Raw genomic sequence first — 15,923 nt, forward strand, 5'->3', positions numbered from 1 at the left:
TTCTTATACCCAGCCTCAAAACAGCTGCCGGGCTTCAAACAAAAACCAGTGTCAGCAGATAAACAACTCGGAGGAGCGAGAGGCCTGGCGACGAGATTGATTTAATTGGGATCTTACGTCGAACAAATAGGACGTTATGAAATTAAATTATCTAAACGAGCTAGTAATTGACGACGCGCATCCATGTTGTCTAGCACACTTAGAAAACGAAAAAGTGCAGTTTATAGCATACATTTTTGTAATACTATCACACGAAAAATATACTTTTATATAATTTTTCCAAGTTGGCGACTTGCCAGGTTTTTTTTAAACTTTTTGACGTAAGGTTGTATGCATGTTATGCCAGTTGTCAATAATTGATTAAACACTGCAGCCAAAACAAACATGATACCTGACAACTCATTAATTCACTGCTTTTCGCGACTCACGCTATAGAGTGAATTTTCAAAAGGTGTATCACTTTCTCGTGTCTGCTTCAAAACCCAGAAACTAACTGTTGTTGAATGATAGTAGTCCATAGCAAACATTCATGTCTTCTTCGATTTTAACTGTGGCAGTGGTCTTGTTTATAGCCTCGGTTCAAGGTAAGTGCGAACTTTTCTCTTCTTAACAGACGTCCCCAGTCATTTAACAAAAGCGACTTCGCAAGACAAACCATAGGACAGCGAAATTAATTAAACTAGCAATTTCCAATCATCTTGCCTACCTTGTAAGCAAATTCAATTTCTTCAACTGTTTTTCTATAAATAGGAATAATAGAAGGATTTTTTACAGTAATACTTCAGTTCAATGTTATTCAAATGTACTAAAATATAAATTACGACGTTTTTAGAATGATTTAAGTATTTTTGTTTGTGTCTACTGAAACCACAAAAAAGCCAGAATACCCGCAAAACAAATATGAAAATTAAAGAAAGCACGCTGTGCTAAGAGTTGACACCTGTAAACTGAACAAATATGATGTAATAAGTCCATGTTTTAGTAAAATTGAACATGAAAATAGATTTCAGAAATAATAATTCATGTTGTGCTACAACATGCACAAAGACGAGTTGTTATATAAGGTATCGTAATTTGATGGTAACCGTGAATTGTTAAATAAACGGATGCTATTGCCGTAATTTATGATTTTGAAAGTCTATTTATCAAAACCAATTTTAATTCATCTTGCCATGTAAAAGTACCCGCCAAACGTCACTGATGCTATAAGTTAATAAAAAATAGATGTTTAATTTGCATTGAAATCCTCAGTGATTAGTAATAAACACATTATCCACTGTTAGCTAGTGGATAATGTGCTGATGTATATATCAATTGTGTTTTATCTGTGAACGGATTCAAAGCTGGAGGGTCTAAATGAGGTTTATATTTTACGGTTGTTAACAAACGGCAAGGCCAATCTTCAGTGATAGCTGAAAATTTTGAATAACTGCCAGCAAAGATCGTGAAATTTTGGCTGCCGGGGGCAAAATGATAAATTAGAAATCCCTGCGATGGAGTGGCATCTCAGGGGGGAGCAGAAATGCTCCTGATCGCTTTATGCTAAGAAAACCGGGATACGCTCCGGTCACGATGGTCCACTTTGCTTGACAACAGGAAATACCTTTACCTTACCTTTTAGGCGCGGGAAACATTTCTTTTGATCGAATGTTGATTGAAAAGTTGTTAAAGAACTACACCACCGATGTACGGCCAGTGGAGAACACTTCACAAGTTCTCGAGGTGACACTGGGACTACAACCTTACAGGTTATTGAGAGTGGTGAGAACGTGCTTTTGTGATGTTTTAATGTTGTTTTTACTCTTGTTTTTGTTTTCAATGTTTAGCTCTCTTGTAACATTCTCTAATTGTTATCATTTAATATTTTGCACCAGGACGAGGTTGAGCAACTTGTTAGAATGAGCCTGTGGTATAGATTGGTCAGTGGGTATCCTTTGTTATTTAACTTTACTGAATGTAGCTTGTGTAAAACAGTTTATTAGTCAGGCCATTCCGCTATCCATCCATCCCTCCATCGATCCATCCAAACATCAGTCATCCATCAAGCCAGCCTGTCATGCAGCCATACATCAATCCATCCATACTTCCTTCCAACCATCTATATGTACATCTATTCATCCGTTCGCATGTGTTTGCGATTATTTGTTCCTTTGTCTGTCGGTCTATCAGTTTCTGTTTGTTTGAATGTCTGTTCATATGGATTTCTGTCAGTCTTTCGATCTAACTGCCAAGCTCATCCAGCAATTGCAACCAAACAATTAAATACATCTGTTAATTATAAGCAAAATAAGTGGAGAAGTGGTCGCAAGTCAAATACTCGGAAAAAAGATTTTCCGAGTTCCCCAACGGGAGTCGAACCCATGACCTTCTTTTCCGAGTATTTGACTTGCGACCACTTCTCCACTTATTTTCACTTTAATCCAAGTCACCACTTATCATGTATTATAAGCAAAACAATTTTCTAACGTTTGCACGCTCTGCAGGCCTGGGAAGATCTTTCTCTTTCCTGGGAACCTGCGCAGTATGGAAACTTGACTCGCATTAATTTGCCGGTGGACGCAATATGGACACCACCCGTAGGACTGCTAAACTCGTAAGTGAATCAATCTATAATTTCATTGTCATTTAGTTTGAATTGATGAACTTCATTCTAATGCACTGTTTCACTTTGTTAGAGCGATTTTCAATTGAGTGTCGCAAAACCAAAGTAATCACTCTGGCCAATCTCAAAGATCACAGGCAATCCAGTAAACAAATTAAAACTTGAAGCAAATACATGTAGCTGTCACAAGGCGCGGGAAAACGTACGCGAGCGAGTCGCGATTGGCTTTGGTTTTTCTTTAACCAATCACTAAGCGAAGTAGAGCAAAACCAGAACAAACTCGAATTACTTCGACACTCAAGTGAAAACCGCTTTGTTGGACGAATAAAGGAAATGTTATTACTGTTAAACTTGACAGGCTTGAAACTGGTGTGGCTCCACTCATTGACACTGAAGACAATAGTCTCGGGACGTTAGCGGAGATCCGATATAATGGCCATATCAAACTGGCCGTACCGGCAATTCTCAGTATTTCCTGCATTATGGACATGACAATGTATCCATTTGATATTCAAAGATGCTACCTTAAATTCGGTGTGTATAATAATTTTTAGCTTTCTTTAATACCGTACTCCTTTTCTGATATATCTCTCTCTCTTAATAATCTAAGTTAAGGCCTGGCTAAACTGGAAACATTGTTGCGGATGCAAATGTTTCCCAGCTTCGCCACGCGGGAAACATGTGGCGGAAACAAATTTTGTCTCACGAAAACCAAAAAACTGTTTCGGCCTCAAGTCAAAAACATTTTTTGCTTCCCGGACACAAATTGTGCTTCCGAAACAAATGTTGCCCAGTTTAGCCACCATGGAAGCAATGGTGTGTAGTTTATGCGCATGCTTGACACTTTGTTCCCGGAACATTGTTTCCTAGTTTAGCCACTCGGGCAGCAAAACATTTCCTTTGCTTCCCGCTAATTTAGCGAGAAGTTTTTGGGCAAAGTTTTTTCAAAACATTTATATTTGTTGTTTTTTTTTTTTCACTCAGTTTATTTTTGTCCGCTTTAGCCGTAAGCATCAGTTTTCCGTCTATATTTTCCGTTTTAACTAAGTTACTAAACCAGGTCTTTAAGAGATCCAGTACCACTCATCGGTTTGTCGCTGTAATATTGCAGATTTTTTATTATGCTAATTTAGCCACTTAGGAAAAATGTTAAGGAACAATATTTCCGCAACAGTGTTTCCTAGTTTAGGCGGGCGTTGAAATTCTGGCTGAATTCTTACAGAGAAAATTCAACTGATTAATAATCAGGAACATGGGCATACACAAGCAATGACTTGAAGTTCAAGGCAGACGTTAACACATCAACACTGGCTGAATCAAAAGAAAACTTTAGTTCATCTGGATGGTTGGTCATGGAGTATAGAGGTATGCCATCTTATTTTCCTACGTAATTTCTCCTTTAGAATATTTCAGAACTTTGGACCTAATGGCCGCTTTTATGCTAGAGACGTTAAAACCGTCTGAGACGTTAAAGCTGTCTCGAGACGACTTTAACGTCTACTTTAAAAACGGTAAATAAGACAGACGCCTTTAATGTCTGATGGTTTTGACGTCTTTTCGTAAGAGCGTCTGAACGACGCTCTTACCGGACAGTTTTAACTTCTCAGACGCTAAAGGCGTCTAGTTTAAAAACGGGACGCCGTTAACTAGTATAAAAACGTTAAATAGGACAGACGCCTTTAACGTCTGATAGTTTAAACGTCTCCGTGGCCAGTGTCCTCCGAGTGTAGAACCCAGTCTTTTTAAGTCTATTAAATGCGTCTTGTTTTTATACCAGATGCCTTTAACGTCTTAGACGTTAAAGACGTCTAGACGACTTAATCATCTCTAGCATAAAAACGGTCAATGTCTTGTTCAAGAAAAGTTAAAATAACAATAGCAGAGCAGGGGTGATATACGTACACTCCCCTTGCTATGATTTAAAATATTTATTTTTTCAACTGTACACAGCTCTGGAGCAACACGGAAACGAAAGTCACGCAAGCCCTTCCGTGACATTCACCATGCAGCTTCAGCGTCACACAACCTACTACATCGTGATCTTGTTCTTGCCGTGCTTCTCTAACGTAATGCTGACGCTGCTCGTATTTCTCTTACCGACGGAGACTGGTGAGAGAATTGGAGTTGGAATAAACACTCTGTTTATTATGTGGGTCAATTACCTGAGGGTGAGTATGACGTCACGGTAGCAAGCTTATGGTGTTAAGTTAGTAAGTAAGTAAAAACTTTATTTCAGTGTCTATGTGTTTAGCCCTTGTGGGCTAATTGGGGACACCAATTAAAATACCTAAAAAAACTATTGATAATATTAAGCCTAAAATTATTTAAAATACTTAACTAAAAATAAAAAACTAATATTTACAATATCTTCTAAGCGCTACAGAGCTTACAGCAGTTACTATTGTTTCTACATAGTCCGATAGATTCAGTTTTCTAATTTTTGTTCTGTTCTGGTCTTTGCTTAGTTTTGACCATAGAAATGGTCCAACATATCTGATACAATGTTTCCCGTAGCGTTTAGTATCTAAACGCGGTAAGACAAAATCACTGTTTCTAAGCGAGTGTGTAGTGTCTTTGCGGACAAAAAGGGCAGAGACGTTGTCTGGCGCAAGCCAACGACGTCAAATTTATTATTTATTTAGCTAGGTTCCATCATTACTGTTGTTTCATCTCACGCATATCAATTATGAAATCTAGTTTTCCATCTTCTGTGTGTTTAATGGGTGGTTTCACACACCTATATTGCTTTCGTTTGGGATTTATGTAGCAAGTGTGCAGTAACAATTATTTTTCATTCCTGCTTTTAATATTTTCCCCATTTCATAAAGATTGAACTATAGTCTTTCTTATAAGCAATAAATATTCTTTTTGGCTATAGCTCAGCTCTAAAACACATGAATTCACACCCAAACTAAACCTAGCCCCGAACAGCAGTTTCCTTTCTAAATCAGTTTGTTTTTGTCTCTTGGTAGGCATTGAAAGGCATGCCCAAGAGCCCGGAATTACCTGTTTTCTGCAAGTTTAACTACTTTGTGATGTTTGAGTGCGTTTGTGCTATTGCTGTGTCATGTCTTCTGATTTCATTCTATCACATGAACGTTAACATCGAGTTGCCTGATTGGGTCAAGGTGAGGTAAATTATTTTTGCTCAATGGAATAGATTTCTTCTTAAAATGTCTAGGAAGCGATAGTTTTTTTTCTACATAATTAAAAAGTTTGCTTTTTTTGAAATACACAATTCCAAAGTTTAAGAATCGTACAATAAAAATTGTGAGTTTTACAAGCGCCGAAGGTTGGCTATTTTTCACTCAAAAATGTCCCGAGGACTGGGTCCGAATTAAGCACGAAACTCTAGCATGTGACGTCATACTGTTTGTGAAACTTTGTTTACGATCATAGTCTCAATGAGTCTCAGTCGCAGCTCTTATAAAAAGATATTTTGGAGGAAGAAGAAAATGATGTCGACGTAATCTTCGGCGAAATAACGCCATATGAAGTCGAAGCGCTGGCCGACATCGAACTTGGCTTGAAAACTGCAGAAGGGTTGAAGAAACTGATTAAATACATTTCCGTCTCTCACACACCCACAAACCAAGCCACTCATCCATTGACTGCAATTTTAACAATTATTCCACGAGCAAGCGGGTTGAATATGAGTTGACTATAACTATCTCATATCTAACAAGAGCGAGTGGAACAGTTGTTTTATTAAAAACACCCACAGGATTACAATACTAGAAATTGAGCTCCCCGGCTGTTCTCGCTGACGCGTGCACCTACCATATTTGTGGTCCATGGTATATGAGCTCATATACCATGGCCTGTAAACCAATCAAAGCTCAAGAATTGCAATATACCATGGCCAGTTTTTAAAAAGTGTAGATATGTGTACATCTGACTGTCTAAATTGTTATTTGCAGACTCACATACTGGACAGAATGGCATGGTTGGTCTTTTTGAAATCCTCTGTTAAACATCGTCTAAAGACAGCAGAAAAATTCCGGAAAGAAGGTAAACATCTCTCCCGCTACTCGGAATCAAAAAGAGGTCAATTTAAAAAACAATCAGTCGCGATTGGCACTTTTAGGTTTGTCGTTTTTCCTTTTTGTGCAACTCCCTAATTATTGTGAAACGAGTATCCTTTGATCTCTTCAATTGATTGTTTTCTAAAAGAAACTCAATGTGCGTTTCACGAGATAATCATAGGGTACTTTGATAACTGTTTAGCTACTTTGATAGTTACATAGACTAACTTCGAGACAGTTGCTTTCATCTGATTATATATAAGCGGTATGCGAAGACGGCACCTAAGAAAGTGGAAAATTTCATCTTTGGCGCGCGAGTGTACTAAAGTTCGAACACGACGCGCAATTTATAGCAACGAGACGATCGTTTCCCATATCAGCCGTGTTGAATCACGCTTCGCGCACGTGATTTCTATATATTCTCGAGCGTCGCGCTCTCGTAACCTGCCGCTTACTCTGATTGAGAAATAAAACCCCCTCGCGATAGTTTTATTCGGAAAATAAGCCACCTTAAATTTTTAAAAATTTAAGGTGGCTTTGAAACCGCTCCGTAGAAACTTTGCAGAAAGTCGGTTGTATTGTTTTTTTTAGTTATAAGCACTTAAAGCCAAAATTAAGAATGTTTTTAGCAGGTTATACTGTTGCTCTGGTAACTAGTGACGTCAACAAAAAAACCAAAATGTATTCACCAATCATTGGACATTTTAATATTTGAAACCATTATTGAAGCAGCAACTGAAAAAAATGTGTTGTACTGACCCGTTAAAGTATAAGAGTTGGAAAGCCTGAAAACCGTTAAGCAAGTTCTTATTTATGTACTATTTTGCTTTCAGCCGAGCAATTTCGTTCAAGATTTGAAGGCAAGACCTACCACAAGATAACAATTGGATTAAATCTGTTTGTTGACAACTCACTCAAGGAATTTGAGACGTTTTGGCGACAAGAAGAATGGCGTCTTGTCTCGCTTGTTCTTGAAAGATTTTTCACTTTTTTCTTTTTGATCACGGTTCTTATTTCTTTCCTTGTCTTTTCTGCAACCGTTCGTTAAACTGAATGTAATTATTGTTCAACAAATTAAACAGATAGTCACGATGTGACCAGGAATTTCGTAATATCTGTTAGAGCGATTTTAACTTGAGTGTTAAAAGTAATTGGCATTTGCTTTGGTTTTGCATTTCTACGCTTAGTGATAATCTCACGCCACTTTTTCATCCAATCAAAAGTAAAACCAAAACCAATCATAATTCGCTCGCGCACTTTTTCCCTACATGTATTTGCTTCGCGTTTTGATTGGTTCACTGGATTGTCTGTGTTCTTTGTGATTGTCCAAAGAGATTACTTTGGCTTTGGTTTTACGACACTTTATTGAAAACCGCTCTAAAGCTACAGCCGTCGAGGCTGTGAGTCGAGTAAGCTGAAATAAGTCGATATTCCGCAAGATTGTGTAGGATAACTGTTTTATTTTTTTCAACAAGTTAATTAATTAACTAAATTTAAACAGTTCAGCTGTTTGTCGACGACGTGCCGCGATTTCCTCTGAATTGGGTCCACAACCATGGCCGCTAAAGGTGTTTCCACGTTTCCTCCACAATTGTTCAAGTAAATCACACGGTGGAGTCTTTGATAATGCGCATTTTTCCTTAAGAAGTTTGTTCTCCGGTTTGAGTGGTATCTCTGTATTTTCCATGGACTCACAGGATGTCTGAAATTCTTGATTTATCCTTCTAAAAGTTTTCAACTCTTCATAAAATGTGGGACCCGCTTGACGAACTTTCCTCCAGAACGTTTTATTAAAATGATCAAATAGAATGACCTCTGCATGATTCCAAGTTAAAATATTTTTCTTTACCTCTTCTTTCAACTTAATTGTCTTCGTTCTTACTCGTAACTTGATGTACACAATATCCTCGAATTCCCAGCACAGCAGTCGTTTAAGTAATATCAGTGATTCATCAAAGTAGTCTGTTACCATCACCAAGTCGAACTCTCGGTCCATCTTGTCGATGTAACCCTTAACCAATGCCATATTTTGGCAATCTTCTTGCGAGAGACCCATATCAAAACAATTTGAGTTAGAAATGAGGTTGGGCATTTTATAGTATTTGGTCTTGCTTAGTCTTTTCCTGATTTCTTCTAAAGCATTTGGCGATTTCAAGAATGCATTTACAGCGTCTTCATTCGCCGAAACATTGGAGTATCTCAGGATTAAGCTAAAATACATCAATGCAGATCTAAAACGGTCGACAGGATTGCGAAGAATGGTTATGTATTTTGCCTTTGTTTTGGGGAAAGCTGAGTTTATCGGTCCTTTATTAAATCTTATATGAGTGGAATAAATCTTTGCTGCGTCGCTTTGTACCAGATTTGAAACGTCATTCAACTCAAAAAGCGCCGGCCATTGCATTTTTGCCAGATCAGGGTCTAAAACAATTCTCTGTTTTCTGTTGATTCCATAACTTAGAAGCATGGTCCCAATGGTACTAGAGGCTGTCTTGTGTGTTTTGAGGTAGTAAATATGGTTTATAGGTTGACAGCTTGAGGCTTTAAGTGCAGGCAGTTCGTCTGTTTCGGTGATTACCGGCTGCAGCACGGAAACTGTCTTTGAAGTTGATCTATGGATGGAAAAGCGTCATGATTACCAAAGATAATTGCATGAATTACAGTCAACTCTCTCTAAGACGTACACCGTCGGGACCGGTCCCAACTGTCCGTCTTAGAAAGGTGTCCGCCTAGACTGCAAAACAGTCGTATCTTTTGCGAACGAACTCGGTCTTTGAACGAGAGCGAGAGGTCTGGAGCCAATGTCAAAAATGTGAGTGAGACTGGAGAGATACGTTATCCTCTGTCAGTTCGTGCGGTCTTTTGTGCCTTGAACTTCACCGCGGTCAAACGTTTTCAGGCAGCTTTCCTTTCTATTTCGGAGAGTTTCGTTCATTATGAAGTGTTAGTATGAGCAAGGATAGATAAAATAGCACCTGAGTGTAAACATATTCTCATTTCCTCAGGTAAACGATTGTTTTTACTTTTTAAATGTTCCGCTTTCGAAACCAAAGTGCTTTGACAAAATGGCGCCGACAAGTCCGCATGTCGCTATTTTCAAGCACGTAGAACTTTTTTAGTAAAGCTCCAAAAAACTTAGTAAATAGTCAGAATACCGGTAATGTATTGAACTTTAAACTGTGAAAATTTAAACCTTATCTTTAAAGTACTTTCCTTTTTTGGCATATTTCTGAAATTTGAACTGGCACGCCGGGACGAGCCTTGAACTGGCTTCCTTCAGGTTGCAATAAAGTGAGTCATTTCATTTCTTTTTTCATTACAAATATTGACCATATTATAAGTTCTTTATTGACCAAGCTTTTTCGGTCAATATAGCGGGATATTGGCCTCGTTCGTCTCGGTCTATAAACATGCAAAAAGAACTTGACCTCACAACAGAACAGTCAAAACACAACGAAATTATCATCATCGTCTTTAAAGCTTAGAGAGTAAATGTTCACACTCTTATCACAACAGACATGGGTTCAAATCACGTTGTAGACTCCTTTCGTTTTGCCTGGCTTTCTTTATAATTCAACCGATGACGACAAAGGACACAAATAGCGACAGTATTGACTCAATAGTAGCCCAGACAACCCATTCTCATACACTGGTTAATTAGTTTTCTTTCTAGCTAAAGAGTAGCAAGTTTATAAGATCTTTAAACTAAATCCAGACTTACCTTAAAACGGAATCAAAGCTTGTCCTTAAGTTGTCCCCGTAGATGAACAGGATAATGAACACACAAATTGATATCAACAATAAAGGAACCGCTTGAATGCGCCCCAACTTTAAATTAATTTGCGTCAGAATTCGAAACCTTGCCATGGTATTCATTTGATTTTAAACTGCTGCAGCCGGATATACTGTGAAATAATTTCTTTCTGCAGCGAAAAACATCGACAACTTTCAAACAAGCTGCAGTCGTTGTGTTCAAACTGCAGTGCCACGTCAACTGGTCGAACCGACATGGTGTAAATATTCAAAATATTCCTTTTAGCTTCGCATTCATTATTTCCACTTGTGTGCGCAAAGCGACTTGTTGTCATTTACATTTCTTTGCCCCGTGTAGTCCTTTCGTGGGGCAATGAAGTGTTACAAAACGGGATTTGGCGTTGCGTGATTTTCCGTTTGTGCCCAAACCATTGTGCCCATTCAATTCAGCAAGAATCAAAAACTCAAAAAAATCTATACGATTGACTGGGAGCAATTTTAGCAGTTTAATACTTAATTAAAACTGCTTGTGCTATTTTGCTTTCAGCAGAGCAGTTTCGTTCAAGATTTAAAGGCAAGACCTACCACAAGATCACAATTGGATTGAATCTGTTTGTTGACAACTAACTCTAGAAATTTGAGACGTTTTGGCGATAAGAAGAATGGCGTCTTGTCTCGCTTGTTTTTGAAAGATTTTTCACCTTTTTCTTTTTGTTCACGGTTCTTATTTCTTTCCTTGTCTTTTCCGCAACCGTTCGTTAAACGGAATGTTATTGTTCAACAAATTAAACAGATAGTCACAATGTGACCAGGACGTCCTTGTTATCTGTTAGAGCGATTTTCACTCCCGGGGGGGGGGGGGGGTACTCCCTATAATGGCCTATACGGGGAGGCTCCGCCCGAAAGGGGTACCTTTTTCAGGCTCCAGGTATATAAAAGGGTAGGAATTTCACAAATTTAGGTATATGAAAGGGTAGGGAAATCTGTCATAATGATATTTTAAAAGGCCTTTACATTAAATATTTCGAGCAGACGCAACTTTTGGCTGTATCGTCGTAATTTATTAAGCGCTACATAAAAATGACAAGAAAACTTTCTGTTTTAGGTAAATGTGATGTCGTGTAGGTATATGAAAGGGGTGCCTTTTTGCAATAAAAAGTATACAAAAGGGGTACCTTTTCTATCAAAATGGTATATAAAAGGGTAAGGGGTTGAATCTCCGGGCGGAGCCTCCCCGTACAAAACTTTATCGAGTACCCCCCCCCCCCGGGTTTTCACTTGAGTGTTAGAAGTAATTCGCACCTGCTTTGGTTTTGCATTTCTACGCTTAGTGATTGGTTTAAAAATCTCGCGCCACTTTCTCATCCAATCAAAAGTAAGAACAAAACCAATCGTGACTCGCTAAACGCGTTTTCCCGCGCCTTGTGTCGGCTACTTGCAATTTCTTCGAGTTTTGATTGGTTCACTGGATTGTCTGTGTTCTTTGTCATGTGTCATGTGATTTTTGAAGCTGACCGCTGACCATGTTACTTTTTCATTGTATCGCAGGCTTAAATCTTACTTTTCTGTCTAGGGTAATGACAATCAATCAAATCAATCAATAAAATTTATTTACCCTCGGAGCTGACGGGGGCTGGCGAAATTTCTGCGATTGAAGTTGACGATTTATTTCGGCTTTGGATCTTTCTTGAGTAGTATACGATAACTTCAATAACAGTATTTTCAATGAAAGTGTTTTCACAAAATTTAAGAACCAGAAAATAATTACTGTAACTCCGCTTTTAGGCTTGGCTAAATCTATATATTAGGTTTAAAAATCTCGCGCCACTTTCTCATCCAATCAGAAGTAAAACCAAAACCAATCGTGACTCGCTCACGCACGTTTTCCCGCGCCTCGCGCCGGCTATATGTTTTTGCTTAAGTTTTGATTGCAGTTTACTTGATTGGTCTTGATTGTCTGTGGCCTTTGTGATTGGCAAAAGTGATTACTTTGGTTTTAGTTTTACCGCACTTGAAAGAAAACCGCTGTCATTAAAGTTGTTTGGGTGATTTACTCAAGCCGACGAAGCTGTGGGCCGAGTTGGCTGAAATAAGGTGTTTTATTATTCAACAATGCAAGTTGTTCAGCAAGTTAATTAACTAAACTTAAACAGCTCAGCTGTTTGTCGACGACGTTCCGCAATTTCTCCTGAATTGGGTCCACAACCATTACCGCTAAAAGTGTTGCCACGCTCCCTCCACAATTGTTCAAGTAAATCACACGGCGGAGTCTTTGATAATGCGCATTTTTCTTTAAGAAGTTCGTTCTCCGGTTTGAGTGGTATCTTTGTATCTCCCATGGACTCACAGGATGTCTGAAATTCTTGATTTATCCTTCTAAAAGTTTTCAACTCTTCATTAAATGTGGGACCCGCCTGACGAACTTTCCTCCAGAAAGTTTTATTAAAATGATCAAATATAATGGCCTCTGCATGATTCCAAGTTAAAATGTTTTTCTTAACCTCTTCTTCAAACTTAATTTTCGTCTTTTTTTCCCGTAATTTGAAGTACACGATATCTTCAAATTCCCAGCACAGCAGTCGTTTAAGTAATATAAGTGATTCATCAAAGTAGTCTGATACCATCACCAAGTCGAACTCTCGGTCCATCTTGTCGATGTAACTCTTAACCCGTGTCATATCTTTGCAATCTTCTTGCGAGAGACCCATATCAAAACAATTTGAGTTAGAAATGAGGTTGAACATTTTATAGTAGTCGGTCTTACTTAGTTTTTTCCTGATTTCTTCTAAAGCATTTGGTGATTTTAAGAATTTATTTAGATCGTCTTCATCCGCTGAAACATTGGAGAGTCTCAAGATTCTGCGAAAATACATCAATGCAGATCTAAAACGGTCGACAGGATTTCGAAGAATGGTTATGTATTTTGCCTTTGTTTTGGGGAAAGCTGAGTTTATCGGTCCTTTATTAAATCTTATATGAGTGGAATAAATCTTTGCTGCGTCGCTTTGCACCAGATTTGAGACGTCATTCAACTCAAAGAGCGCTGGCCATTGCATTTTTGCCAGATCAGGATCTAAAACAATTTTCTGCTTTCTGTTGATTCCATAACTTAGAAGCATGGTCCCAATGGTACTAGAAGCTGTCTTGTGTGTTTTGAGGTAGTAAATATGGCTTACAGGTTGACAGCTTGAAGCTTTAAGTGCAGGCAATTCGTCTGTTTCGGTGTGAAGCACAGAAACTGTCTTTGGAGTTGATCTATGGATAAAAAAGCGGCATGATCACCAAAGATTAGGCCAAATAAAAAAAAATACATTAATTTTTTTTCGTCCCCGCCCTCTTCATTTTTGGGGGCCGCCTCTCTTTTTATTATTTGTTATTGGAAAAGTTAAAACGAACAAAAACCAACAGGCGTTACTTTCACTTTGTAGCCAGTTGAAATCCTGTAAGACATGGCTTTTGTCTGCGTTTTAATACGAAATCAGGCCAAAATTTTAAAGCCCTGGTACGCTAGGTCCGTACTGGATAGGTAGCATTTATTTTGCAAGTTCGCTTCTGGAGAATTTGACGATGGAGGAAAAAGCATCGATATGCGAACATCGATCGAATTTGTTTTTGTTTTTTGTTTTTTTTTTACTTGGCGTAATTGCATGATTATTTTGAACTCTATATATATTTCTCAGCTGATAGTTCAGTATCTCACATAGTTTTATTCATTGTTTTTATTGTGCTTAATCGTTTTACTTTAACGAACAAGAATGTAAGCTTTCGTAACTGTAAAAAGCACAGCATGCAGTTCGACTAACAAAGAGCTCACAATTTTTTTTTATGTGATGGAGCGTTGAGCCAGGCATTTTACTGATGGAGCTCCAGGATTTCTTCGATAGAGGGCGCGGAGCCCTGGAAGCGTTTAACTCAGACCCCGAAGCCCGGTTGATTTGTTACTTTATTATTAATCATTTTTTATTTTTTTGGTAGGGGCTGGTAGGAATTCTGGAACCCGGTTTTATTGGGTCGGAGCCCCGGAGCCCTAAATCGCCTCGGGACGACCCTCGGAACTCTGATCAAATCAACCTACGTTGTGATTGGCTACCCGAGCAGGCAAGCTGGTCTTGCCCGCTCGCACTGAAATTTTTCGCGAAGAAAAAAATACTGAATTTTGCGTTGTGATTGTCATCTTCAAATTTGTCAATCAATTAATTCAATTCATTTTATCGTTTAATCAAAGAAGTTCGTGCTTTCATTCAGTTCGTTACTCTATTGCCCAAGCTTGTTCGATCAAAAGAGCGGGATATTGGCCTTGTTCGTCTCGCTCTATAAACATGCAAATAAAGAACTTGACCTCACAACAGAACAGTCAAAACAAATGCAACTAAGCGTCTTTTGGAGTCTTTATAGCTTAGAGGGTAAACGTTTACACTCTTTAATATCATAACAGTTATGGATTAGAATCACGTTGTAGACTCCACTCGTTTCCCTTGGCTTTCTTTGTAATTCCGCCGATGGCAATCTGGATGTAGGACAACACAAATAGCGCCGGACGGTACTGGCTCAATAATAGTCAAGACAACCCATTTTCATGCATTGGTTAGCTTTCTTTCTAAAGTATTACAAGTTACTAAGATCTTGAAACTAAATCCAGACTTACCTTAAAACGAAATCAAAGCTCGTCCTTAAGTTATCTCCGTAAATGAAGAGGATAATGAACAGACAAATTGATATCAACAATAAAGGAACCGCTCGAATGCGCCTCAACTTTAAATTGATTTGCGTCAGAATTCGAAACCTTGCCATGGTATTCATTTGACTGTAAACTGCTGCTGTCGGTTGTACTGTAAAATACCAGAGCTTTCCTTTTGCAGCAAGAACAAACGACAACTTTCAAACAAGTTGCGGTCCTCGTTTTGAAACTGCACTGCCACGTTAACTGGCCGAACCGACATGGTGTCAATATTCAAAATATTCCTTTTAGTTTTGCATTTATTATTTCCACTTTTGTGTGCAGGCGAGATTTTTTAATTTACATTTCTTTACCCCGTGTTGTTCTTTCGTGGGGCAATGAAGCGTTACAAAACAGGGTTTGCCGTTACGTGATTTTTCGTGCAATTCGTTTCGTGTTTCGTGGTTTTTGGCTCAAAGTTATTGTGGCCAATATGAAAAGGGATACACACATCGCGAAATTCAAAACCGTTATAGACGTTTTAGTACGTCTTATCGTTGTATATTTTTTCATATTTTTACAAGCCTTTTTACTCTGTTAGCCCGTACTGCAGTTGAAGTCAAGGTACAGATGATTTATTACCCAACGATTTTTCCCCCAAATTCTGACTTCGAACTTTTTAATTTTTGGCGAGTATCGTTCAAAACAAGTAAGAGGTCTACAGAGCAAACTGGTCTCCTCGCGTACAAATATCGTGAAATATTTTAACTTCGTTATTTTACTGTACTCTACTGAGTAGAGTTAGATCAATTTTACTGGACAGTGTAGCGGAACAGATTTTAAAAGCAAGGATCCGGACGAGACCAAAGTTTTCGTTAAGGTGCTG

At 38.4% G+C, this 15,923-nt stretch overlaps 3 protein-coding genes across 3 annotated transcripts; 1 reads left to right on the plus strand and 2 right to left on the minus strand.

Annotated features, from left to right (window-relative positions):
- The first annotated feature begins 430 nt into the window (after nt 1–430).
- Nucleotides 431–7,693, plus strand: LOC144631799 (neuronal acetylcholine receptor subunit beta-3-like). Its single transcript, XM_078490362.1, has 10 exons — nt 431–584; nt 1,622–1,761; nt 1,875–1,919; nt 2,484–2,593; nt 2,961–3,136; nt 3,851–3,967; nt 4,553–4,770; nt 5,575–5,730; nt 6,523–6,613; nt 7,461–7,693. The coding sequence occupies exons 1-10, from the start codon at nt 530–532 to the stop codon at nt 7,673–7,675; spliced, it is 1,323 nt and encodes a 440-aa protein (XP_078346488.1). The 5' UTR covers nt 431–529; the 3' UTR covers nt 7,676–7,693.
- A 387-nt stretch (nt 7,694–8,080) lies between these two features.
- Nucleotides 8,081–11,150, minus strand: LOC144631802 (galactosylceramide sulfotransferase-like). Its single transcript, XM_078490366.1, has 2 exons — nt 10,349–11,150; nt 8,081–9,239 (listed from the first exon to the last, which is right to left on the minus strand). Exons 1-2 carry the CDS (start codon nt 10,501–10,503, stop codon nt 8,111–8,113), a joined length of 1,284 nt encoding a protein of 427 aa, XP_078346492.1. The 5' UTR covers nt 10,504–11,150; the 3' UTR covers nt 8,081–8,110.
- Nucleotides 11,151–12,149: 999 nt separating this feature from the next.
- Nucleotides 12,150–15,853, minus strand: LOC144631803 (galactosylceramide sulfotransferase-like). Its single transcript, XM_078490367.1, has 2 exons — nt 15,026–15,853; nt 12,150–13,635 (listed from the first exon to the last, which is right to left on the minus strand). The coding sequence occupies exons 1-2, from the start codon at nt 15,178–15,180 to the stop codon at nt 12,516–12,518; spliced, it is 1,275 nt and encodes a 424-aa protein (XP_078346493.1). The 5' UTR covers nt 15,181–15,853; the 3' UTR covers nt 12,150–12,515.
- Between the last annotated feature and the right edge of the window lie 70 nt (nt 15,854–15,923).

The sequence above is a fragment of the Oculina patagonica genome, chromosome 12 (genome assembly GCF_052425735.1).
Source record: "Oculina patagonica isolate OP01 chromosome 12, crgOcupat, whole genome shotgun sequence".
NCBI lineage: Eukaryota > Metazoa > Cnidaria > Anthozoa > Scleractinia > Oculinidae > Oculina > Oculina patagonica.

Excerpts from the sequence above, each read along its gene's own strand:
- LOC144631799 (XM_078490362.1), top strand. The coding sequence starts at position 530 with ATGTCTTCTTCGATTTTAACTGTGGCAGTGGTCTTGTTTATAGCCTCG. Across the intron at positions 1,762-1,874 it reads CTTACAGGTTATTGAGAGTG|GACGAGGTTGAGCAACTTGT; the intron begins GTGAGAACGTGC and ends ATTTTGCACCAG. Across the intron at positions 4,771-5,574 it reads TGTGGGTCAATTACCTGAGG|GCATTGAAAGGCATGCCCAA; the intron begins GTGAGTATGACG and ends GTCTCTTGGTAG.
- LOC144631802 (XM_078490366.1), bottom strand. The coding sequence starts at position 10,503 with ATGAATACCATGGCAAGGTTTCGAATTCTGACGCAAATTAATTTAAAG. Across the intron at positions 9,240-10,348 it reads AGCTTTGATTCCGTTTTAAG|ATCAACTTCAAAGACAGTTT; the intron begins GTAAGTCTGGAT and ends TTCCATCCATAG.
- LOC144631803 (XM_078490367.1), bottom strand. The coding sequence starts at position 15,180 with ATGAATACCATGGCAAGGTTTCGAATTCTGACGCAAATCAATTTAAAG. Across the intron at positions 13,636-15,025 it reads AGCTTTGATTTCGTTTTAAG|ATCAACTCCAAAGACAGTTT; the intron begins GTAAGTCTGGAT and ends TTTTATCCATAG.